Genomic DNA, 27,368 nt, shown 5'->3' on the forward strand with positions numbered 1-27,368 from the left:
AGCACTTCAACCATCTGCCTCAGTGTGCCATTGGAAAGCTGCTTCAGAAACACACTGGCCTTAACTGCTAGGGACTTCCTGCTAATTTCCAGCTGAACTTCATTCCTGCCAATTTATACCCTTTTACTAGATGAATTCTACTCCTTAGACTAAGGAGTCTGCTCTTCTCCTTTGTAGAGCTCTTTGAAGATCATAAATGAGGATCACTAAGTTTGAGAACTGAGCACTAAGTTCCTTTGGAATCCCTGAGGTGACTTTGCTTTTCTGTGTTCAGTCAGGTGCACCCAAAACAAGCAAAAATGTGGGGAAGCCAACAACAGACAGGTTAAGAAGAGCAACAGAAAAGAAAATCCTGCAAAGAAAAAGCCCTGCCTGCCCTATTTTTTCAGGGCTGTTTTTTTTCTAGGAGGTAACAGTGACACTGCCAACATGTAGGATCATAGGATAACTCAGGTCAGAAGAGGCCTCAGGAAGTCTATGCCTAGCCTCCTGCTCACAGCAGGGTAATCTGTCAAGTCAGCCAAGGTTTATCCCAGAGCTTTATCCAGTCTAGTCTTGATAAACTCCAAAACTGATAAAAGTACATCAGAGAAGTTTAAAAAAAAAGAAAAAAAAAGAAAAAAAAGGCATCAACAGAGAGAGGCATGAAGTCAAAGTTGCAGGCAGCTTTTAAAGATGCAGCTTTCCATGCCTGACTGTATAGCTGAGCTTCCTAATTCTTTTGGGATCTATCCATCCTGTGCAAGTTACCACATCTGAAAATTACAATTGACTTTATCATAGTGAGTGGACATAAAGGTGACAAAACACATGGCAAGTCTTTTCACCAAGGAAATTAAAACAACTAAAGAACAGGGAATGTCACTGAATATATATATGTTTGCTTACAACAATCCTCCGCCATCCCAGAAAGCCCTGAAGACAATTTTGCTCTCCAACTGTTGCTTCAAAAATGACTATTGGCTTTTGAGGCTCCCAGCGCTGCTACCACCCCTGCAATACTGTAACGCCTGAGTGACATTACTCTGTTTGGGAACAGAGAAGAAAGAAACACAAAGTTCCCATACACCTGGGAATAACTGCTTTTTAATGTCAATGTCTAGCAGGGCAGCAGTTCTGACACCTGTGAAATTGGACTCAGCCGAGGTCAGAAATTCAATACCATACCTACACAGCTTCAATTAACAGATTACTTCAGTCTCTTATATACAGGGAGTTTTGTATCAAAACTGTTGTGGATATAGAACTACGCTTAGAATTACACCTTTATCAGACAAAAGAGAATGGGCTCTCACAGTGTGCCTGTGATCAACGTGAGGGCAGACTAGATGATCTGAAAATTCTGCGTCATTTTAAATTCTTTTAATATATTAAATTTACTGCTAAATCTTCTGCTAGCATCCTGCCCTAAAGCCAATTAAGATTCTATGATGTGACCATTTATAAAATGCAGCACATGACATACCAGGGGCTTTCTACATAAAACGTGGTATGAATGCAGCACATCTTGCAGAACTTAATTATCTTTGTTTATTTCCAAAAGAACCCATTGGAGTAATTCTTACAGAGTGTGTTTAGAAAATATGTACCTAGGTTTATAAACCTCCTAAGCATAACAAAAAGTAAGAAATAGATTATCAGGACTGGTTACAGATTTAATGATAAGAAATTGCTTTATTAGCTGAGCTGTTCCAAAGGCGGGTACTAGTAATACAACAATAAAACAATTAAGAAAGAAGATATACTGTAAGATATCTACAAAGTTCTGTGAAAACACTGCTTATTTTACTGTGGAAACTGAAAGACTAGGGTTGTAAGTGAGGAAGAAAGTTAAGATCTAGAGGAAGAATCCTCAAGTCATGTATATGCAGCTTTAACTTTGTCACTGTCTTCTTGCAAGTGTCTAACTCCACTTTCATACAATCTTAATTTCCTCCTTCTGTGCAATTGGTTGAACTACAAGGCAGAGGACTTATGCTCTCACGTATGCTTCCTGAAGGGTGACAGAGCAGCATGTGTAAAAATGGTTGTAATGCAATAACACTCAGATACTATGGATAGAAGAGGGTTTGAATGGTGTTGGACAGTGCACAGGCAAGAAGCAAAAACACCCTTTAAAGACAGCCCTCCTTGAAATATGTAAACACAAACAATGGATAAAAACATCAAGCAGAAACTGCAAAAGAAAAAAAGAAAAACACCACCCTGCTATTGTGCAGAACACATCTTTTGCATAGTAAATTTAAAGAAACTTACATGCAAGGGGTTCCACTTCCCAGACTTCCAGCACAGCACAAGGGAAAGGATAAACAAGCAGAGTAAGAGACAGTATGAAACACTTTTTGAAGTCACTGGTTTAATTCAAACATGACAGCTGAGGGTAATAACTGGTAAAAGCAGAGAAGCCCGAAGCGTGGCTTTCAGGCACAATACAGTTCAAGAACGTGCTGCCACACTGAGCGAGTGATAGATTCTGGGCTCTGTCCAGAAAGAGGCTGAGCTCTCAAGTACATTCACAGAAAGCAGTTATCTGCAGAACAATCCCATTCCCTTCAGAGGTGGTCATGTCTAAAATATCAACTTATGTGCTCTACTGTTTAAGGGCAAAATACCCTGTACTTTACGTGATCAACGTAAACTTTTTTAATCTAAATGTGAGTGCAGTTTCTGCACAGGAAGTGTAATGGGGCTAGTATTTCTGTGAATTACATCTCCCCATCAAATCTAACAATGTTAGCAATATACTACATTGCATCCCAAACAGTCTTGCTGTGAGATTCCTAGAAAGCAAGTACATAGCCCTTTGCAGAATCTCATTATACCAAGATCCAAAAGAGATTGTGGTTTGTAACTTTGCCACTACCAAAGGCAGCAGAATTTCAGTTTATATTATTATAACTACCAGCTGGGAAATTAACAATTTTCTAACTACTATAAAGAAGAAAAACAGAACTGGCAGCCCCTAAGGAGCAGTTTGCTTGTTTTTTTGTTTTTTTAAATCCAATTTCTGGAATGTAGTTTGGTTCAGTGCATCAGATTATAAAAAAGAAGCATGGAAGCACATATAAATACAGTCACTATAAAGAATGTATTAACTTATTTAACATTTGTTAGGAGGAGTGGAAAAAAAATCCATGAAAAGGAAAGGTGTTTATGTAAGACAACATGTGCCTTTAGTAATGGGTTATGGATCAGAAAGAACAAGTACCTAAAAAGTAACCATGTATTGATAATGAAAAAGTTAAAAAGAGTAAACATGAAACAGAGATGTGCTGTCTTACCTTGCCCTTTGAAATAGCTTTGTAGGCTGCCTTTATGATTAGGTAAGACCAAAAACAGTGCAGAATTTGAAGAACCACAAGCAACACATTGAAGACCCACAAGGCAGGAAAATTGCCCAGAGCTTCATACAGTTCAAACAATGTAGTGTTTAATATCCTAGAAGAGAATGAGACAGAAAAATAATTACACTTTCTTTAGGCCAACAATCTAAAAAAAGCCCTTTATAAATCAAGATGACAAATACATGATTAGATGTGATCCACCCATATAGTTGTTTCTTACAGCAATAGCGACTTGGACTGAATTGTATTGGTGTCTCCAGAGATAACCACCACCAAAATGTTGCTTTCAATGTTTAACATCACTTAACAAACATCACATATAGGAATAAACAATTCTCAGTGTGCGTTTCTTCCCTTCTTTTATAAAGCTGGCAGGTGTCAACTCTCTCAAATAACCCCATCCCTGATTAATAACAAAAATTACCTATTTATTTATTTTTGATCTTGACTTCTGGAGGGGTTGGGTTTAGTAACTGCCTATTACCAACAGGTAAGAGAATGCATGAGGATTGCTACTTTGCACTGCAACTCCCAAACAGTACTGTGCTCTTCAAACCACACTCCCAGGCTGGGATGGTGGCTGCAACCTCCCTTGCTACACAAGGGAGAGCTGGACAAAGAGCTGGGCAAGGTTCCCTGCACACTGACATCTGAAGTCCTGACAGAAGCTGATGGGCTTGCCTCAGTGTACACAGCTATGAATGTCTTTGCCTTCTTGACATCAGCAAAGTGAGTAAAGTGCTATGAAGAACAGAAAACACAGCCTGAGGTTGTTCCATTAATATGAAACTTTACCAGTATATGAAACAACGGCATACACATGGCAGGATTCTGCCCCTTGTGGGGTTTTCCAAGACTGAGAGTGAGCTTTAGTGCAGGCACTAAAAGTGATGCTAAAATATGACTTGTGAAGCTTTGTAAATACAGCACTAATTATTCTCTGCCCAAACACTGATATAGCAGATGATTTTGATCTAGACGTTAGCAAATAGCCTGACAGCAGAAAGTGGATAACAGACATTAAAACAACTGCATTTTTGGAAACAAATAACGATCTATGAATGCCTGTTATGGGAGGATGGAGGTGTCCAAGAAAGGAGGAAATATGAGGATTTGTCAATCTCCATCCATTTTCCCTGCTGGTATGTATTTTTTTAAATTAGCTATCAGCCTGTAGCCACTAGATGGCACTAGATGTGCTTTGTCTGAAGGCAAGGGATCTAACTGAGGTCCTGTAAGGGATTCACGACGGCATGGTTCACTTTTGAAGTGTTAGAGATACTGGGCTCTACTTTTTAATAAACAATCAAGCTTGCCATAATCCTTTCCACATAAAATTCAGCTCAAGCAATATTTTAGTAAGAGGAATGTACACACAGCAAACCCAGAAAATAACATTTAGTGGTAATGATTTATGCGTATAAACAGTATTGGCCAAAAATCAGTCAGCAATTTTTAATACACTGGCCTTAATACTCTAGGGCATTTCATAATAAATATTTTACCTTTTTATTTTTGCTTTCTTATGCTAAACTACAAATATGCTTCACAATTTAGGTACAAGTGGACGTCTTATAACCTTATTATCCAGCTGTGTTTTTTAGAATGTTTTCTGGTTCTGGAGTGAACATCAGAAAAAAATAATGTTTTCCAGACGATGCAAAAAAACCCCATCACATTATTGCTTTTGTCAGCTAAAACTCTCCAGTCTCAGCTTTCTGCAATTTGTTCTGCCAATGGTAGCATTGCTCCATGGCACTGCAATACCCCACTTTATAATTCAAGGGGAAACTCTCAGGCATATCAAAACATAGCTGTAGTCAGCACTGTTTTACTTCACCAATACTTAGTTTAGGTCTAACTAGGATATCAAATTCAAACTTCACATCAACAACTCGTGTATGCAAGCCTACTGTTATTTACATCCGTCTTCTTTTGTGTCTAGAATTCTATGTGCTCCAGAATTTAAGTGCAGTTTCTACAGGTTTCTATCTGCATTTTTATTCACTGGACTGAGTTCATCTCTGCTGACTTCCATAGTAGTCAAGTCAAAAAAGCAGCATTAGAGATACAGATGGTCTGTTCTTGCAGGACTGCAAAATATTAGGAAGACAGGAAAGCCAAAAAGAGTGCTTGTGATTCCAAAAACAGTTTCACTGTGCAAATGAGTCATCTACCGTGGATGAGGTATGGGAAATAAGCTTATGCTGGAAAAGCAGAACTCTCTGTAACTTGCTTGTGCCTGGCATACTACGGACAGACTGGAACTCGCCATAAAAGCTGCTGAAAAGATCTCACTAATTGCTCACTAATGCTAGGAGGGGTCAGAGACACGATGTGCAGGCTAGGTGTGGAGATACAGCTAATGCTTACAGCATCTAAGCACAAAAGGCTGAACAGAAGCTGAGTGAAAACTACAGAAAATTATGGAAAAAATAGAGGAAAGCAAATAGATTTTTTCTAAATATAAATCAATTATTTCATATCAAAAGCCTGAAATGGGGGGAAATCATAAGGTTAATGGGACAGAAGACAGAGAGTAATTCTTCCTATAGAGACTGAGGAAGGGAGGGAGGGAAGAAAAGTTAGACAACTTTCCACCAATTCTGCTTTTGAAAGGATTCAACGGAAGCATTTTAACCAACTGCACAAGTAACAGGGGCTGGAAGAACCAGCATGAGAATGGATTACGTAAAGGAAAGAGCATCTATGGCATTAATGTACAAATAAACCTTTGGTTCAGCTACTCAGAAAGGTGCTTAGGTACTTAAATCTGCAAACCTGCTTGCTGGAATATTACAGTTCTCCAGTTGTTAAATCCCAGCTTTTCAAAATGAATGGTGGAAACTTTGATTCCTGTTTCTCTTATTTAAAAAGTTGGATTTGATCTCAGAGAAAGAAATTACTTTAAGATGCAAGTGCTCTACTTCTCTGAAAACTTTGGTCAGCATTTCTCAGCTCCTGCAATTTGAAACAAAATATTAGCTTCTGCTTTGAAAACAGGTACTGGCCTACAGAAATCTTCCTGGGGCCTTGAAAGATTTCAATAGCTGAACAAAACACCAGAATTTCATGGAAGATATTTTTCTCTTTTCTCTTGTTAAATATTTCCCAAGTGGGGTTCTGTACCTGGAAGCATGAAGCTCTCAGTTTAGCATTTTGAATTAAGCAGTGGCTGATGAAGACACATGAAAACACCTTCAACACTTAAGATCATCCAATCTACTCTTACAGAAATCTGTGGTCTCAGACAAGGACCAAGACAGGACTCAGATAAGATTATGCTCCCTCCCATCAATTTATTGGGCACAAGTCCAGGCTCTTGGATAGCAGAAACTAAATTCTTGGTTAGTTGATCGCTTGTCTTGCACTTGAGATGCAACAAGGAAAGGGAGATGAAGGAAGAGAGATAGAGATGGATGAGTGGAAGAGTAAAATGTGCATTTAAATTTATCTGAGAATTGGCAAAATGTGCCGTGTTTGTTTCTGAAAGGATCTTTACAAGAATGAAAGGAGGCAAGAAAGAAGGCCATGTGGAAAGAGTAGGCAGTTTTCCAGGCAAGCAGGAAACACATGATAAACTCTGCAGACTGAGGCATATGAGGCTGACTGCCATGCTGGGCACTATTATCAAATCCAAAGGAAGCAAAAACCATGCAGCTGAAATGAACACTACTGAGAGTTGCCTGAGCTCCTGCAGCACTGCCAGTGACTAACATACTGAGCATGCAACAAGCTGAACAAAAGGTTTGTGGTTACTGCAGCGGAATAGGTATAACAAAGGACAGCAAAACATCAACCTGCATGTCTAAACAATTTCAGAATAGATGTCTATCTTCTTGGCCAAGCATATAGTAGACGTTATTCCATATTACACCATAACCAGCTGCAGTGGGACATCTTGCATACTGCATTCATTACAGAGCAAATAGCTAATTGCATCTAGGTGGGCACAAATGAAATTCAGATCTTATTTAGTGCAAGTAATCCAACAGCTACATATACTATTTCCAGCAATGCTTAGAAACTTCTGCTTCTTTGAATTTTTCCCTTAAAAATGAAGGACTGAACTTACTTTTACCTCAAAACATAATTTATTCTTCATTATACATGGTAAATAGTGACCAAGACCAGAGATCAAAGACAGAGGAGTCCTATATTTTGTATTTAGCTGTTCTATTAACTTATTGTGAGGTCCGAGACATTTTCAAGTTCCTTTATACGGTTTACTTATTGTTAAAGATGGATATAAGGTATCAATACATCCTGTCTATCTTACAAAGATGCTGGGAGACTTAATTCATTAGCTTGCTTGTAAACTGCTATGGACTACCTAAGTAAAAAGATCCCATAACACTAAGACTGTGAAAGTACATCTACATGTTGATCAGCCACAGGACAATAAATCAGTACAGTTCATCAGTAGTCAAGATTTATTTCTGGGATTTAGACTTCCATTGAAATCTAACAGGACTTCATAACTCAGGCTGCCCTAGCTACTTACAGTGATAATGCTAAGCTAACTTTATGCAACAGGTGACCTGACAGATGTTTCTGTATGCATGACCTTAGACGAGCTACCCAACATTTTACCTGAGATGGGTAGGAAATGATGGGCAAAATAGCCATTAACTTCAAGAAATGTTGGTCTGCAGTGCTTGCATATCCCAGAACCCTCAATCTGCAGCACAGCTAAATATTTAATTATAGCAAATCCAGTATATAAAGGTTGTACTGCCAACTTCTCCCTCTTCTGAGTTTCAGCTCGGCCAGCTGCTGTTAGGACTGCGTCTGTACCACTGTGCTGATTTGAACAGATGCTTCTTGGTTCCTGCTGAGTGGAAGAACAAGCTGGTTTCCCTTTTCAGATCTTGCTGTCTCTGAGATTTTCAGTGCCTCAAAGCAAGATTTATGCTACTAATCAGTGCATGGCAAATACGGGGGGAGCAGCATAAACCCACTGCAAACTGAGAACAGTCAGAAGAACCAATCACTCACACAGCATCATTGAAAGAGGGAAGAAGGGACAGAACAGGAGAGAGAGACAGAAAGAGATGGTCTTTCAAGAGCATCTCAGAGGAAATCCTCAGATTTTTGGATTGGTGCTGCTCATTACCCTCTTCCTTTAGACAGTAAGTCAATAAAACATCTCCACGAAATGCAGCAAAAGAAGGGATAGAAACTCCTGAGTCCATATACAGAACAATGTTAAACCCACATACTTCAGTTTTATCAGTGAGGTCAGCAGCATGTGGAATTCTGCTCACCTATCCCAGCCCCACATCAGAGGATTTTGAGGTCAGCTGAGGCCTGCCGCCCCTAACATGGTGCTAGTACAAAGGCTCAGCTGCTGTGCAGACCGGTGGCTCCTGCTCTAGCACTAATCGGCAACGATACCTCTTGGCAGAAATCACATCCCTGACACTGAGGCTGTGTTATTTTTAGCCCTGTGCAGATCAATAGGATTTCCAATTACTTAACTAAAATGATGCATTGGACAGGAAATTATTCATGTTTGATGTACTGTAAAAGATACCATTCTGATCAAGCTGTCACTGTCCTGGGTTCAGCTGTGCTTTTCTCTTCACTCAATTTCTTCTCATCAACAGTTACTGCCCATTAACTGATTTTGCAGCCACTGGCATGAATATAAGTATTTCCACTCTTGTGGATAGAAAAAAACACAAGAATACAAGGTCAGAGACACCTTCACAATCTAAGCTCAAATCTCAAATCTCAGGAGAGTCTTTCAATAGACATTAGGATATGGAAAGAATTCAAATTTCCTAGCAGAATGTAATTATACGCAGCAAAATGTTGTATCAGTAATGTATTCTGGCAAAATGCTTGCATGAAGGCCTGTGGATCACATCACAGGCAGAAACGACGTTATGCTAAGAACGACACTTCCACATCTGAAAATCTCCAAGCACACATAAAACTTTTACATGCGAATATGTTATCAAGATCCCTTTGCCTACAGTTCATGCTATTCTCTAAATAGGAAAGGCATTCAGTGTAAACTATAGGAGACCAATTTCCAATCCTTGCAAAACAAGCTATCAGAGGAAATAAAAGCCTTCCTCATGCCTCTTTCTGTTAACTACAAGTAAGTGCAGTACCTGTGTGCAAGGAATATTTCTCCCTCTTGCTTTAGGAGCACACACTGATACTGATGGCAGACAGTTCAGGAAAAAAGATTACCCAAACCTTCTCTAATGCAGGAACTAAACAGAACTAGTTCAAAAACCCACAAAATGTCACAAAACAGCTGCAGTGACCTCTCTGCCAGGTACCCAGTGCCTTTCAGGTGGCTTATATCCCATTAGGAGTACTGCACTCTGGATTCATTGGTCTGGTTCTGAGAACCTGGCTCCAGAGTAATGGAATCATTTTAAAATACACAAAAAATCATGCAGCTTAAAGAAGTGTGGTGGCACAGTGTCTGTAAGTGACTTATCTTTCAAATAAATGACTCAGGTATTACAGTCCAGTTGTGGAAGAAATGCCAAAAGACATGGATAGGGAGGGGGAAAAAAAACCAAAAAGCTAATGAATTCTACCTTTGTCTCCACAACCGTCATAAGAACTTCCTCCATGGCAAAGGCTCGGAAACCAGCGTTAAACAGTTTTCAGTTCAATCCAGCTTCCTCAGTTGTGACCTGTACTTTCACAGCTCACACTCTGCCGTTGTGCAACACTGATAAAACCAACAGGATGTGCTCACTTACATGGGTGCTGACTTTATTCCAAAGTGTTTTGCTGTAATGACCTCCTTCTAGCTGAGCACTAATGAGACTCTAGCTGCATCATGGCTATTGATCATGGTGCTCAAAAGCCATTTACTGTTTCAAGCTGGTAAGTTAACTACCATTCCCACACTTCTGTACAACTACAATTTTTATGCCCCACATACAACAGCAACTTGCAGTGAACCAGCAGCATTGTTCTGCTTTTATATCAACACGGTGGCATTATAAAATATGCCCCACCAGCAGCAAACACCCCTGCTACAGTTAAAGCTTTTAAAAGAAAAGGGGATGAGAAGAGGCAAAACATTCGCCAGTGTTGAAACTACCTAGAGCCAGCCAGAGCATCAGCACTCCTATGGGCTGCCTGTGGTACTTCTGCATCAGCACAGCTCTCCCCTCTGCAGAACAGGTTATGCTTTAAAATGTATTTGGGGTCAAACTTTCCTCACATACCTCTCCTTTAGATAAAAACCATGTCCAGCCTCTTTTTTTCTCCCTTCCTTCCTGCAAATGATGCAATTTCAGAAAACTTCAGCTGACTGCCATGGCGGAGCCAACCCGCAGTTCAGCCTCCTCTCCAGTCACCATGCCCCGTGGAGCTGGCTTAAAAGCAGCTAAAGCATCTGGCCACAGGAACACCACCAAAGCTGCTTCCCTTCCCTTGAGACATTTACACTCATCAGAATAATTCTGAGCAAAAGAAGTGTTCTGGTAATTGTCTCTGTCCTGTTTTCAATCAGACCTCAGGTTTTAGAAAGGACAGAATTCGTAATAAAAGAAGGAAAGTGAGTACACAGTCTGAACACCCTGTCCCTGACAACAGAAGGCATTATCACAGCCACAGGGAACAGTCTGTAGAAACTAAAAACGAGGATAAGAATTGACTTTGGAAGTCCTGATGAAATCCTTTTTATACATTTTTTCCAGTTGTGATCACATGAAAATCTTCGAAACTGAAATACCAAGCAAATGCCACTTCTTTTTGTTTACACTGCAAACCCACAATGGTGAATGACACATGTAACCTTTCCATTTCTTATAGCTTCTCTGTAAACAGTTGGTTCGGCACTCCAAAGACTTCAGTTTTGATTCATACAGTACTCAGAGCCCTGAGTTCACAAGTGCTGTAAAAATTTGAGGAAATAAAATAACCAAGCAATACAAAAAACATCATCAGGTAACGTTTTGTCAAAAACAGATGGGATGACAACATTATATGTACTCTGCTAAAGAGCTAAGACAAGAGTCATGAGTAAATTTATGGAGACTTAATTAATAGACCTTTTTTAAAAAAAAAAGCATACATTGAAGTCTATAATTTCTTCAAATGTATTGCAGTTAGGTTGCCAAAAACTTATTAAATGCTCTTGATAAACTAATGGGTTAGAAGTTACCTCCTGAAGCTACAAACAACCTGACATACAGGCACATTAGATAATTTTTGCTGCTAGTTCTGCAGCATCCACTCACTGACAGCGTGAATAATATTGGGAATCAAGTACATTGGATCAAAATAAGAATTTATTCCTTCAATATCTGCTACCCACAAACAACCTAGATTGTGCTTTATTTTAGACAATGTTTTGAGCAAAATGAGCTCAAAACAGTGTCAGAAGAGATTTACTTGCTTAATAAAAAAGTAGCTTATTTTACAGTAGAACAATTAGAGATGTTTGCCCAGCTGTATACATAATACTAGCCAGGCTAGAAAGGTTTTTGCTGGCCTCAGGATCCAGTGAGAATAACTAAAGCCATCGTGAAACACTGTTCATAGAGTCCACATGAGGTTGGAGCAGCTGGGATTTATCTGGTTACCTAGATTCTTACCATGCCTAGTAAATGACCAGAATTCTTGCTTTAGCTAGTGCCCACGTATTGCTTTGATGTAGTGGGATGCTTGTGGGTTTGAGATTTCTGTTTTACCAATATGTTCACAGGAATGAAGCAGGGTGCCTCTGTCAGGGTCCACATGCTGCCTTCCCACAATACACATGCTCAAAGGGCCGAACAGCAGAAAATGTGCCAGGAAAGAAAAACAGTATCAAAGATGATGATTCAAATTCCCTGCATGTTAAGAGCTGCACAAAAACAGTCAATATCAGCTAGAAACAGGACAAGGTTAGGAAAAAGAGAGGTTCAGCAAATCTCTGCAGCAGCTGCTACTAATGGGGGCTCTGTGCTGCCCTATTCATAACTCAAGCTGCAATTTCACTCAGAAGCTGATTGCAGGATAGAAGGAAGGAGACAGAACAGTGCAAACGGGCAATACTGGATCACTGTTTGGAGACCCAGTGTGTGCATTAATAGTATGGCTGTATTCCATGCTGTTGTTCAACCAGTGATGAAATTCAGGAAGGGCTAGTCAGCTGGTCATGCAGAGATGAGAGAAAGATGGTAATAAGTAACTAGGGTTTGTTCCAGCACACCATTGTGAAAAGAAGTTAATTTTAACTCAGCAAGGATCACACCATGCCTGTGTGGTTCATGCAGATATTCACTGCCATGAAAAGGCAATTAGAAATCAGCCATGAACCAGACTGTTTGTACTCTCATGGGCATTAAAAATGAAAGAATAACAAGAAACCAAGTTATTCTAAGGTCTGGCAGACCTGCACTTATACAGGATTTGTTGGCATAAGAAAAAAAAATCCATTTAGCAACTGTATTTTGGAGTCAATAAGAAGACAGGCACCAGAAAGAGCCTTGAGTCGTAACTGTGAGAACTATTTTTCTTTTTTTTTTCTTGACAGAACCTTTCCAAACAGATGCACAAATGGAATAACCAGTTAGATATACCTACCAACATTACACAAGACCATAACAACTAACCAAAGTGGTTTACTGTCTGTGCTCACAGCTTCTAATGTGGTACAGTAGTGGGGGCGTGCTGAGACTTCACAGATCTCATGAGTGCAAACACCATTTCCCTGCTCCTCTGACTTTTGACAGTGGCAATTGCCAGTAAGACTTCCCTGAAACTCAGTGTGTTCTAGTTCTCATATAACATAATTAATTAAAAGTAGCAAAACACAAACTCATGCGAGTACTATTCAGAGAAACACAAAAGAACGTGAATTTAAACAACTTGGTGCCTCCACATGGTCATCATCAGCCTCGCTTTCCTTGAAGTGTTTTCTTCCTTCTTTGAAACCCCTAAGTTGCACCTTTCCCTAGTTACCTTAACCCATGTTTTTAAACAGAGAATGGGTTTAGTAATCTTGTATCTCTCTCCATGCCAGCCACCTTTCTCCCACTGAAGCTCTTGGAAATACCCTAATTGTCACCTTGTGAAAATAGTTTCAGATACTGAACTCTTCACAGCATTAGGAGATCTATACGAACAGCCCTGTCAAAAAAAAAAAAAAAGGCAAAACAACAACAACAAAAAACACCCACATATACTGGAAAGATAAGCAAAGCAGGTGAGTAGTCTTGGGTTTCCTCTATAGCCAGCCTTCAGGAGTTTCAGTTCTCAGAACATGAACTCTGCAATGAGCAAAGAAAACTGGAGAGACTGGAAAATCTTGGCTGCTACACAGCATCACCTTCTTAAGACCCACGCCTCCTCGAATGAAAGCGCCTGTTTGCCATCTGCACACCTCAAAATTTGATTAATAAATATTACAGCCCCATGAGTTCCCCTGTCTGAATACTGAAAGAAAAACATAACAGCAGCAAAAAGCAAACCATTCCTTTATCAACAGAGAAGACTATGTCTGTGTAACTACATCAAAAAGAAATGTTTGAGGCCTAGGGAAAAGGAATTGCAAGGCTTATTGAAATGAAGAAAGGCTCTAGGTAACAGTTTTGCACAGCCTGATTAGACTAGCCGAGGGCTCGCATCACTTCTATCAATTCTTCAGTTTGAGATTGCCTTCATTCTCTCTACAATCCTCTATCACCTGAGAAGGCATCATGTTCCCCTGACTCGTGGAGAGTTGTGTTTTATGTTGTAATTTGCTAGAACAGTGATTATGCGCAAGTGGGAGAATTTCACAAGCAAAATGTCTTGTCAGTGGAAATAGCAGCTTTACTCCTACATTTGCTTAGCAGCAGGAGGCAGAAAGTGTCCTGGGGTTTTTGAATTATTGCTGAAATGAACTCCAGATGCCTGTAGAAAGACTGCTAAATATATACCTAATTGCCTGTTTCTTTTGTCTTAGCCCTGCTGCTAAACAACCTTCAGACAACAGCATTTGATACATTCTGAATTCTTTATTAGCACCTTTATGCGGAATTAAATGGCACTTGTGCAAAGCTGGAGCACAAGAGCATGCCAGCGCTTCATAAGCGACGTTGCTGGAACCCTGACTTGGATGTTCGCCTTCTTGTGTGGGGGAAGTTTTCTTATAAATTACAGTCTTCCTTTTACATTGCACACTCACCAATTTTATACCTCTCAGTTTTTATGCTAGAAAAAATTTGCATATTTATGTAATATTAATCAGGCATCAAATTTTGCTATTTTGAATATTCAGCAACAAGGAAAAGGAGGGCAAAACTGTGTTTCCTGGCCTGCTGCCACTCCAATGACTCATCTCTGCTGACATGCGAGCTAATGGGGGTGAAGATTTATAAATGCAGCTTCACAGAAATAAAGGATTTTGAGAGACAAGCTCATATGTCCCATGCTTCATCCTTACTAACTCTGACTCTCACATGCAATGCCCGCACTACAGCTGAGAACCATGAAGCTGCCTCCAGACTCCATGATTACAGATACCTGTAAGGATAACCATTAACTAAATGTACATGAAGGAAATAAGATGGTATCAAAAATCACACATCATACACAACATACTTGTACTGTATTCCCTGTAATTGAAGCATTCTTGCAAATAACATTCCACCAACAGCTTCCCTTTTCCTTGGAGCCACCCTCTGAAGACACCTCTCCAATTATTCCTTTCTGCTACAAGGTATTCTGGGGTTAAACAGTTTTACTCAGTTTGGTAAGAAGTAAGTGGAGTCTGATATTCTGCTTCTTACTCATGCAGTTAAGCCTATTATACACTGCATGTACTTCAAAGCAAGGACTTTGCTTTTCTTGCAATGTGGTTGTTTTTCTTGCTATGAGAATACTGACCATTTATAAAGTAGCAATAAATTTCCACAGCTGAAGTGCTGGAATACTTAAAAAAAAAGGTATAAAAACAATGAAAATGACCATTTCAAGCCACAGACAGACTTGTCAAATACTATTACTAAGAGCATCAGGTGCCAGGTGGACTCAGAGAATGATTCAAACAATATTTATGGTTCAGCATCATATTTTGAAGGTTCAAGTGAATGACTGAACCATTCACAAATTCAAATTAGATAAATGTGCTCTTTTGTCAATTAAGGGGGAGGAAAGGCAGAGGGATCAATAGTGTAACCACTCCACCTGTGAAAGAGGAGTACACTGTCTACTGCTAAATTCCTGTGATTCACACAGTCCCTCTACATTCATTGCCTTCATGAGTCTACTTTGAATGATACCACCTAATCACACAAGTGTGGTGATGCATTCTTCCACTGCAGGCTTCATATGAACAAAATATGGCTATTAGGCAGGCAGTAAGTTGGTCGCATTCCTCTCAATCTTTAAAATATTGCTTAGTCCTAGCAAAGGCTTCCTGCAGGGTAGCACTTGGCTGCAACACTTCATGGAAATCACTCTAGACGGCATGGACCTTCAGTTTCTGAGCCTCAGTTATGGTTATAAACACAGTGTTATTTTAAACACTTCAGATTAATAGTTAAAAGGGTGGACTTTCCAAAATTTGACTACCACAGTAAGGATGTAAAAGATGGGAAAAACTTGACCTTGCTGATTTTCAGATGTCTCAAGAGCAAAGGCATATTAGGCAGCTGCTTCTAGTTCAATGCGTAAAGGACTAATGACCTCCTTCAAAATCATGTACTCTGAAAAGATTAATCTGCTCTTTGTTGACTATTCAGCAAGGCAAGCACACAGCGGTGATCTGGTAAAGTTTGTGTTTGAATAGCAAAATTTAAAGTCAGCAGTTCCCTGTTTGCCAGTTCATATAACACAGAGAAGGGTTTAAATACTCTGCTAGTGCTGCAAATAAATGCATGAGACAGCTTGCAGAATCACAAAAGGGTTGAGGTTGGAAAGGTCCTCTGCAGGTCATCTGGTCCAACATCCCTGTTCAAACAGGGTCACCTAGAGCAGGCTGCCCAAGACTCAGGCTTTTACAGGTCCCATGTCACCAGGTCCCCTGTCTCATTCAGCAGTAGGTCTGTATTTTCCGTAGTCTTCCTTTTGTCACCTGTGTATTTATAGAAGACCTCCTTGTTGTCTTTGACATCCCCCACCAGATTCAATTTTAGTTGGGCCTTACCTTTCCTAACCTCATCCCTGCATGCTCTGTATTCCTCCCAGGTTAGCCCTGCAAAAAAACCACCCTCAAAGCACTCAGAAAGGAGTGTGAATTTGTTATTGTTTTAAAGCCATTAGAGGAGAGAGGAATAAGCAGTGGGATTTCTATTTCAAGCTGTCATCGTCTGACTGAGTCTTCTCTGAAGCAGAATCATGTACTGCAGTCTCCAGTGGCAGAGCTGCACTGGTAGAATTTGGTCTTCACTGCATTTCCTAATGCAAGACAGTGTGTGACAGACTAAATCCTATGAGCAGACGTACCATCATTTTTCCTGTCTGAGATCATACAGGTAGAAAAATCAACTTAATTTATTTACAGAAATTCAGTGTATGGCCAAGTTAGCTTCGAGGAACAACTAAGGAAAGGGAAGCAAACTTGTTTAAGAAATAAATCATTGCTCCTTGGAAAAAAATAACAAGCACTTTTAACTATGTATGTTGTGTGTCTATCCCTTTTCTCCTTTTGTCATGGGGCTTCACCAACTCACAGTGCAGTAGGGACTAGGCATTATCACATTATCTTTGGAGTCATTAAACACTAAATGAGACTTCTACATTCTACTGTTAATAAGAACTGATGACACAGCTCCCTTAGGGCACCTTGGTCTTATCCTGTTTGCACTGAACAAACCCCTAAAGAGGTATCATTATATAGGATTTGAGAGGAAAAAGTAACAGAGATTGATATTAGTATCTGTAAATCATCTGCATGCTTAAATAAGGAGCTTGGTGGTAATGCCTCTAATTAAACCTTTGCCAAAGGTAACATTTCTGGTATTCCTGTTGGTTCCCAAAACCAAAGCTATCATTGTTATCTTCTATTGCAATGACAAACCCCTCTTGTTCTCACAGAGATTTGGGTTAGTTCTGTTCATACTAGAGAAAGGAAGGATCCTGAACACAAAAGAGTGAGATCTACGCCTTCTCCCAGCCCTGCTCATACATAGAACATATTCACCTGTGTGGGAGCATTTCTTTTTTTGGCAAAGGTAACTCATACCGTGCTTGCAGAGAAACTTGAATGGGTTTCTGAACTGGTGTGCATCAGGCTATCTTCTAACTAGCCAGCAGCCTTCTGGATGTTGAAGATCCTAGCTAAAGAACCAAATGTCTGTGCCTGTCTGTGTGTATAGATGCATGTGTTCTCACCTAGGAAGAGAGAGTGAGTGCACATGCAAGCGACTGCCTTTGGGAAGAGGTGAGATTACATTAACACTTGTATAATTACCCTGAAGATGTATGTATTATACAGCTTCCCCAGGACACCCAGTTCAAAGGAAGGGTGGAAAAGGAGTAGCCTGCAGTATTACAAATCTGCATGGCAATAACATCCTTATACAGATTTTAGCAGAGCTGAACTTTCCTTAGCTCCCTGTGTTTTCTTTAAGCTGAACTTGTTTATAAAGTGTGCACTGAAAGCTAATGAGCAGAGCCTAGCTTCAAGCATAGCCTCTGGTCAGCATCTTCAGAGACTAGTATTTTATTCCCCCTCTAACTTCTTGCCAGCACAAAAAAACTACCTGCTAACCCAAAGCCATGTGATTTTCAATCCACTTCCACCTTAAAACCAGCAGAAGCCCCATATGTTTCTTGTCTAGAACGCAGTTAACTATAATGGCACTCTGGCAAATATGCTATTACAACACCTGGTTATGTCTGAAATTCTCCTTGATGCTTTGGGAAACAGAGTAATGTCAATGAATCATGTTCAGTTATAACACAGCTATTTCCAAACTTGTTTGATGTTTAGCATTAGATGAAAATGATATGCTTACTCACCATAAAGGATATATGCCAAGCCTACTGACAATGAAGACAATGGCAAACGTAAGGAACAGAAGGTCACTCAGTTTTTGATACTTGCAATAGTTTGCCATTTTGGCAGCCTGTAAAAGAAAGAAATGTCTATTTACTTCTGTGAGGACAACTGAACTCTCCTGTATTGCGCTGTAAAAAGAAGAAATTAAATTTTGATGAAATCACTAACATTTTTATTGGTCACCTCCCAGTGACCTTGTAACTCCTTTCTACCAAGCAGCTGGAAAATGTCTTCTCAGAAAAAAAAAAAAAAAAAAAACAAAAAAAACAGACTGCATGAAAACAGAGGTACTTCTTCCACTTGTTCCATCTCCTTTTTGAAACTCTAGAGTTTCAGATTCACAAAATGCTTCTAAACCTTCTTTTGAACTCCATTATATTTGTGCTATTTTTGTCTCCAGCCTTTTAACCTACCCATCCCTCACCTTTCCAATATGCTATTCTTCTGAATCCGACCTAATAAAGCACTTCCTTCTTTCCCATTGGGCTCCACTTTCATTTTCCCCAACTATCCATCTTCCAGCCGCCCCATGTTCTTCATCTTCTAGTATTTTTTATATATAAACTTCGTCTCAAATCCTCTATTATGCCCAATATCCTATATCCTCCTACAGTCTCTCTCCTTTCCCGGCCTCTACAGAGCAGTTTCCACCTCTAAGATTATACTCCCCTCCTTCAAATCTTTTTCCAAGGCTTTCTATTGCTCCTCTTTCTTCCTTGTCCTCTGTCATTTTTGCTCTCCCAGCTTGTTGCCCTAAGCCTATTTTTACATGCTTCTTTCATATATCTTCATGCAATCTTTTGATTCCTTCCTTGGTGGAGGAGTCAGCTATAGAATCTTTAATCAAACTGCTCTTTAAAACTTTGATCTTTCCTGAAGTTGCCCTGTCCTCTTACCTCTGGAGAAAACAACATGTACAAGCAAGTTTGTTTTAAGGCATCTATGCTTTTTCCAGAGTGTTCATGTGCATAAGCAAAATTACTTATTTTACAGCATTTGCTTCAAGGCAGGAACAGTCTTTCTTTATGCTTTGTGCCAAAAGTATACAGTCACTGCACGATGAAATATACGAAGAGCCTGGTTAAATGTACACTGTCTGTGTCCCTCTGAGGGGACCGTATCCAGCTACCTTATTTCAGAAAATGCTTACTTGCACAGACTTTCCAGAGGGCTAAGAGGGAGCAAAATAACTACAGTTATGCATATAGAATACTATTCTGAATGCAGAATTCAAACCAGAGAAGTCTCTAAAACGGTGAGAGACACTCTTGCATTGTCTAATTTTATCGGTATGAACACAATTAATCTGTAACTGTTGAATGCTCATGTCAGACAATCCAGAAGCCAAAATCAACCTGCGCTTTAGGATAATACATACTGTCTGCAATACTTCTGTTCAAAACCTGAACATAAAGGATATCCTTACTAACAGAAAACAAATTAGGGAGCTCACAAAATATGAGGAAAGCCACAAGCGCTGCAAAGAAATCACATGACTTCTGAATCAGTCTTATATTCTACTGGACACAAATGAGTTTCCTAGCAGTTTGTACTCACAGTCTGGTTTAGGGAAAAAAGAACACTTTGGATGCCAACATGTAAAGCAGAGGAGTTACTAACATCTTGATTTTCAGATGACTGAAAGTTCAGCTAGGAATCTTGGATGTATTTCCATGGTGGCAGTCTAAAAAAGTTGGTTTTATAGTGTGTGGAGCTGATATTGCCATAGCAACTTGTAGTAGTATCATGCCATTTCTCAAAAACGGTACAGCTGCTGGGTCATCAGTTCTCAAATAACAAATCTACAAACAAAATTGATACAGAAGTACTACAGAAAAAAAAAAAGGGAAAGAGAGTGTGTTGCTGGATGGAATTTGGCCACCTGGGACAATACAACACAATTTTCAAAGCTTAAAAACTGTGACGACAGCTGAACAGCATAGCTCTTACAGAGACCCTTGCTGGTCTATTTAAACCCATTTATTTTACAGTGCAGCTGTTTGCCTTGGTCTAAAGTGTCAATTCCCTGCTCTTTTTGAAAAGAGATATCAGGAGATAGCTGGAACTTGACAGAAAGGATTCTGGTTCAACAGTCAGCTATGTGAGGCTCATATACCAGAAGCAATCAACTACTTCACATCCATACACTGACATAAAAAATGTCAGTGTTCATTTGAAGTAGGAAGGTAATTGAATCTGGAAGGTTTCAAGGTCTCCAAATTGGTGGGGTTTTACATACTGTAGTGGGTTAATTCACAGTGTTTCCAACCCACAAGCTGTACTGCAGTGCAAAGATACCTAAGACCCCTTAAACAACTTAGGGAGGATGCTGAAAATAGCCTCTCAGTGACCTAGACTTCAACTTAAGCTAATGTACTGGTTTCCTAGGCAAGCAAGTGACTCTGTGGTTGGTCTGTTCTTCAGTGGCTTACGATAACTTTCACTGAGACCTAAGAGAACAGCCATGGATTCCTGAAAATCACAGAATCACAGAATGGCTGAGTTTGGAACTGACACCTGGAGGTTATCTGTCCAAACACGGGCACCTAGAGCAGGTTGCCCTGGACCATATCCAGGTGACTTCTGAAGATCTCCAAGGGTGGAGACTCCACAACCTCTCCAAGCAACCTCTGCCAGTGCTCCACCACCTGCAAAGTGCTTCCTGATGTTCAGAGGGAACCTCTTGTGTTCCGGTTTGTGCCCATAACTTCTGGTCCTGGCACTGGGCACCACTGGAAAGAGTCTGGCTCTGTCCTCTTTGCATTCTTCCTTCAGATATCTTTATACATTGACAAGAGCCTTTGAGCCTTTTCTTCTCCAGGCTGAACAGTCCCAGTTCTCTGAGACTCTCCTCACAGAAGAGGTGCTCCAGTCCTTTGATTTTCTTGGTGGCCCTACGTTGGACAGTTTTCAGCATGTCTCTCTTGTGCTGGGGGGCCCAGAACTGGTCAGAGGACTCCAGGTATGACCTCACCAGTGCCGAGCAGAGGGGAAGGGGAAGGATCACCTCTTCTGACTTATGGTTGATACTTTGCCTAATGCAGCCAAGAATACCACTAGCCTTAGCAGTAAGGGCACATTGCTGACTCACATTCAGCTTGGTGTCTGCCAAATCCTGGTTCCTTTCCTGAAGAGCTGCTTTCCAGCTGGGTGGACCCCAGCACATACTGCTGCCTGGGGCTGCACAGGACTCTGCATTTCTTGTTGAATTCCATGAGACTCATCAGCCCACCTCTCTAGCCTGTCAACGTCCATCTGGATGGCTGCTCAGCCCTCTGGCTGAGTTGTCCCTGAATGAGACAACATTCTCCCCCATTCCATCTGTGAATTTACTGAGGGTGCACTCTACCCCATCGTCCAGATTGTTAATGAAGATGTTAAACAGGATGGGGCTCTTTATTGACCCCTGGGGTACTCTGCTTACTACTGGCCTCCAACTAGACTTGCACCACTGACCACTACCCTCTGGGAACGGCTATTCAGCCAGTTTTTGATCCACCTCACTGTCTGCTCATCCAGCTTTAGCAGCTTCTCTATGAGAATCTTACGGGGCTGTCCCAAGGTTTTACTGAAGTCCAGGAAGACAATACCCACTGCTCTCCTCTCATCAAATCCTATGACTCTTCTTTACATGCAGATGTCTTAAAGTCCGTGGAAAAAAACTAATTTCCAGTATTTCCACCAACACTTACCACTTTTTGCAATAATAGCAAAATGACTGCATCCTCAATCAGCTTTTCATTAGGTATATTCCATGATGAAATAGGTAGGTGGAAAAAGTCTAGTGGCCTCTGGAAATAGCTTTCCATTTCTACAAATATGTAACACATAAAACAGGCCAGGTGCACAACTGACCCATCATGGCAAGAAATTCTACCAGCTTCTTTTGCAGCTAAATATTTTTCTTCCTCTGCATTGACTTTCCATCACTAATGTCCCAGAGCATACGAGTCCATCTTCTCTCCTACAGCACTGGGGCTGTGACCCACTGCCCTGGCAGAATAAAGTCTGTTGAGTGAGTCATAATGACTCTCTTAGTAAATGCTTCCCTGGGGTTGAGATTATTGTTCTTTATAAGTGACTTTAGTATTTCCAGGTAAAACAGACTGAACAAATTGACTAGGAAGACCACTAAAGACTATGTCTCATAGGGAAATGTATTTGCTGAATGTTTTCAAATCATGTGAGAACACCGATTTCTCTTTGTCTTGGGCAGTGAATGAACAGAGGAATTGATCAAAAATGTGTATCTCAGTGTGCTCAAGCTAAGGTTTTAGCTAGCCTACTACAGCTACCCTATGATAGTTTTCTAGTTCCACAAGCACGAGTCTGATCTGAAATGAGCAAGGTCAAGTATGTCCTTCTGGTGGCAAGAAAAGAGGAATGAAGAAAGTTTGGGGGAATTCACAGGCAGAATGGATATACATAGATCTGTTACTAAAACAGAAAAAAAATGTAAAGATGTAATTATTTCTAACCACAGAAATACATATTCTCTGTTACCTTCTGCCTCAGGCAGTCATGTGACTTCTACATTAAAAGCAGATTAAAAAATAAAAACAGTTGCAGCATAATCAAATCAAAATGGCAGGATTTTGATTCTGAGATAGGTGAATCATACAGTGAGGCTGCGTTGTTGCGTAACAGGATCCTTGAAACTACTTTAAAAATACTTGTAGACAAAACAGTTATTAATTGATCCTGCTGGAGAGTTCACAGAGCAATCCTAGCATTACTCAGAGCAGTCTAAAAATGGATACATATACAGGATGAGAAAATCTCTAAATTGCCACTACAGAAGTTAGAGACCATCTTGACTTAAAAGAGTACCAATCATTCCCCCTTCTTCAAAGCCAGCTGCTTCATACAGGCATCTCATCTAGATGAGGAGGCACAGGAACCTGGAAAATTTTCAGGACCAGCACTGAGCTCATTGCCTTTGCACAGACCAGCTAAGAAGTTGGCCAATGCCCTCTGCTCAGCAAAGCACAGCAGAATCAAATAATGACACCTTGATTCTTTGAAAGACAGGATTCTCCCTCAACTCATCACTTCAGAGTGGTCAAGAAACAGGAGCTTCCATCCCACACAGCCATCGCTTTTCAGATTTCACAATCTTTAACTTTTGACTTTACCATGTGATATTTAAAATCTATGTGTAACCCCCCATGGCAAGTAATGCGTTACCAGACTCTGCTCTATACAAGCAACTTACCAAGGGATAAACCAGCCTGAAATCACAAACATGCACTGCTACAAGTGTAATATATTTTAGCAAGGAATTGTGCTATATTAATCACCACTACCTTCTTGAACTGGCCTCTTTGCTGAGGGAATAGTTGTTCTGCATAGCAAATAGATTCCAGCCACTGACAAGTGAGCTCTCAGAATAGTGAATACCATGTAGAGACACTGATGACACATGTATTTTCTCACCTCTAGGACAACATCGGCCGCATCATGGAGACATAAGGTCAAGGTTCCCACTCGTGTCAAATTGGTTACGTATGAGAAGGTTATCAAGGTGACTGTTACAATGTGATGTGTAAACATGATGCCAAAATCCTGGAGCAGCAAGAAGCAGAAAACAAAAAAACAAAAAACAAAACAAAAAACAACAGTGAACCAAATAGTGAGATTCAATATTCTTATACAAAAATGGATGGATATTTTTAAACCCAGCATTATGGTTATGTTACAGAAAGATCCTGCAACTTAATACATATATTTCACTTAGACTGAATAAAGTGGTCATTGTATGTTAACAAAAGGCAAAAAGATTATTGAAAGCTAGGAAATTCCTACACTTCTCAGTTCATAGTAATTTAACCAAATGAACCATTTATGACTGAAGTTACATTGAAAAGCCTCATGTACTTAAAAATAAATTACACTGTATTTCTTATACACCAATCAACATGCAGCCTGCAAAATAATGGATCATTCACAAGAGTTCAAATAGCTACAGAGATACAAGAAACATATTTCCACCATGGTAAGAGCTATTGACAGTCACCTGCCAAGCACAACTGAGCAGTTTCACAGCTGAGAATCCCAGTTCCAGTTTTTCACTTGTATGTTTTTAATGAAGCTGCTTTGTCTTCACACAGTATCGGTGTCAGAAAAGTCTTTAAATTAGCTGGTGCAGCTCCTCCTACTCGGATCTAAGCTACTGCCTTCCAAATGATGCAGATTCACTGGTCTTAAAACCAGTAACTCACAGAGTTATTTGGTCAGAAAGTAACTGTTACTATTGAAAAAAAGTGGGAACAGTAAAACTCTTGGACCATAAAATTCCCAGACACATGCTGAGGAGCAGGCAAAGCAGAGGAAAGGACCAGTCTGCCTGGCCTAAGCTCCCAGGCTGATTACTGGGAGAACAGAACCTATAGGGATGAGACTCTTCTCTGTAAGGCACCAAATCAGTTTAAAAAAGAAAAAAGAAAACAAACAAACAAAAAACAGCTGTGAGAATGTAGTATCAAAACCCTAAGGAAAAGGTCACCAGACATCATTTGACTGGGGAGTTCCTCCAAGCATCAGGTGCCCACCTAGCAGAGCAGCTCTCAGCAGTGGCCCTCATGCGGGGCTGTCTGAGGGAACAGATCCAGGCAGCCACGAGAAACAGCTCCTCCAGGCAAGCTCTTTTTCACCACGCATTTCGGGAGGCAGCGTTTGGCTTTGTGGCAGCTGTTGTGTGCCAGTCCTGCTGAGCTGTCTCCAGCTGAGTGGCTCAAAGCAGAGAAGCTGAAGCTGCGATGTGCAGCCTTTAGAGAGGCAGAACCTGGCTTGCAAAGGGAAGAAAGGTCTGAGGCTCTGCAGGGAAAGTGCTGGTGAGCTCCCACTAACACAGGGACAGCTGTAGCTACAGCTGCCCACTGCTCTCTCTCTCCAGTGCTGGGAAGAGTAACTAGCAGCATGCTGCCTCTCCCTGGGAATGGAGCAGGCACCTCTGTGTTAAGGGAATGCTGTGCCACTTGTACTTCCAGTACCAGCACTCGCCTGCACTGCATTGCACACCTGGAGGCTGTGCAAAAAACCTGCAGCTGGAGCCGACTCACCACCCTTGTAGGGAAAGGACCTCCTCCCAGGAGTTGAGTAGCTATCAAGTGCTACAAGCTCCTCTTTTCTACAACTACTCATCAATGGGCACTGCCAGTATTTCCAACACAAAGATGAAAAAACAAACAAACCCACAACCAGACTAAAAGCATAAAATTGTATCCTAGTTTGATATACATCCGACATGTCTCAGCCAGATTATTTGGTCTCCAGTAGTCTGAAGCACAATCATATACATTCACCAGGCATCTCAAGCCATTGCTTTAAATCCATTTTCTTAAAGCAGAATGAATAAAAGGAAAAATATAGGCTGTTTTTCTCTTTCTGAGGGTCTTAAGGGAGAGTGGGGACATGATATCTTAGTCATTTCAGTAACCAGAAATCCCCACATAGGGACCATTTGACCTTGCCATAATCAGAACAACAAAGCACCTACCCTTTTCCCCAGAAGTAGAAGTAAGGTGCTAGCATTCCCATATGGCCATACTGCAGCCTAGCACTTTACCTGCTTCAGCTGCAAATGCTATGGCACTGTTCTTTATTTTCCTGCTAATTGCAATTACATTTGCACGTTAGCAGTCCAAATGAGCAAGGAAGCCAAGCAGAAATTCTCCTCTGTTTTTATAGATGCCACATTCATGTTATGCAAACACTACATTTCTAGTCCCTCTTGGGAACTCTTCAAGGCTTTCCTGACAATATCGATTATTCCTAAGCGACCTAATGCTCTTGGGCAGTAGTCTCATGCAGAAGTGCAGAAGACTGCTTACAGAAACGCTGTCCAGGGAACTCCTTCCCTGATAATGTTTCTTAAAAGAGACAGCTGTCTGACCCTGCCAGCTCTGAAACAGAGGTGCTGGACTGACCTACTGAAAACTGTTAGAAGAAAGTGGCAGTGTGACATAAATAAGAATACTCTTGTTGCTCTGGTCCGTCCTTTCCCGTTTGTGCCATTTCTTCATGTCAGTAATTATTACTATACTTGAAGATGCTGTGTGTTAGATTTTAATTACACATAAAGGTAATGAATACAGAGAAACTGATGTTGCAAGTCTCCATAATGTCAAGAGGTACTCGTGTTCCCAGCTCACTCAAGCACTTTCATCCATACACAGTAGATGAGTAGCTGTACAAGAATGGTTTCTTTTTTCCTTTTAAAATATATTTTGAACTGCATGCATGTTTGCACAAGATGCCTTTATTTATAGCACAATTATAGCCTCCAGCTGTAACTTCTTAAAGATGGCATGTGCCTGTACATGTCATGAAAATATGTGGCTAATGGGAGAAAGACCCTACTCCTGACACCATCAGTAGAAAGAATACATTGCAGACAACGGAAATCCCCATGGGTCTCAACTTTGACACAAACCCTCCAGAAACAAGGTTTCTATTACTCAGGTTAGCTTAACATGTCACAATGACCATGGCACATAAAGGCCACTAAAGGGCAAAACATTGTTGGTCAAGCCAGCTCTTGGAAATGGACTATGTCAACAAAGAAAGAGAATATGATCAGCTAAAGGTTTCAACCATTACAATTCTTGTGAAGTCTGCAAAATGTACACAGTCTACATTTCTTTCCTCTGAAACAAATAAATCAGCCCTGACTCCTACTTTTTTTTTTTTAAACTGAGTCTGAAGAAAGATCTAGGATCCAGAAAAATATAGCATATGTTTTCTAGAACCAAAATGGAATATTCAAAAAAATTAGCAGCTACAGATTATTTTACTTTGGGGGATGAGTGCAGAGTCATTTTTTTAAAAAAGTAAAACACAGAAGCTCTAGGAATTGCCAAATGTTTGGAACTAAAAGGTGTGAATGAACAAAAAGGTCTAGATCTTCTACAAACCTGTTAAAACACTGACTGAGGTAGAAGTTTTATAAATTCCCTTAAATACACTGTTCAAATGTATTTGTAGCAAGCAATACTTCAGGTATTCAGAAAGCATGTTAAATAAGCCTCACTGCTTTTAAAACTTATCAGGGGCTTGCGAGAGTAACA

At 40.4% G+C, this 27,368-nt stretch overlaps 1 protein-coding gene across 5 annotated transcripts in view; it reads right to left on the bottom strand.

The window, feature by feature from the left end:
• The window catches only part of CERS6 (ceramide synthase 6), a 127,157-nt gene that overhangs the window by 6,200 nt on the left and 93,589 nt on the right, over window positions 1–27,368 (bottom strand). For 2 of the 5 annotated variants that reach the window (XM_040562368.1, XM_040562372.1), the window contains 4 exons: window positions 23,737–23,865; window positions 18,261–18,367; window positions 3,282–3,438; window positions 2,257–2,280 (listed from right to left, as the gene is read on the bottom strand). In XM_040562368.1, the coding sequence (XP_040418302.1) occupies window positions 2,257–2,280; window positions 3,282–3,438; window positions 18,261–18,367; window positions 23,737–23,865 (417 nt within the window). The remainder of the gene's footprint in view (window positions 1–2,256; window positions 2,281–3,281; window positions 3,439–18,260; window positions 18,368–23,736; window positions 23,866–27,368) is intronic. The other 3 variants (XM_040562369.1, XM_040562370.1, XM_040562371.1) reach the window with 3 other exon arrangements.

Source organism: Cygnus olor, chromosome 6 (genome assembly GCF_009769625.2).
Source record: "Cygnus olor isolate bCygOlo1 chromosome 6, bCygOlo1.pri.v2, whole genome shotgun sequence".
NCBI classification, from domain to species: domain Eukaryota; kingdom Metazoa; phylum Chordata; class Aves; order Anseriformes; family Anatidae; genus Cygnus; species Cygnus olor.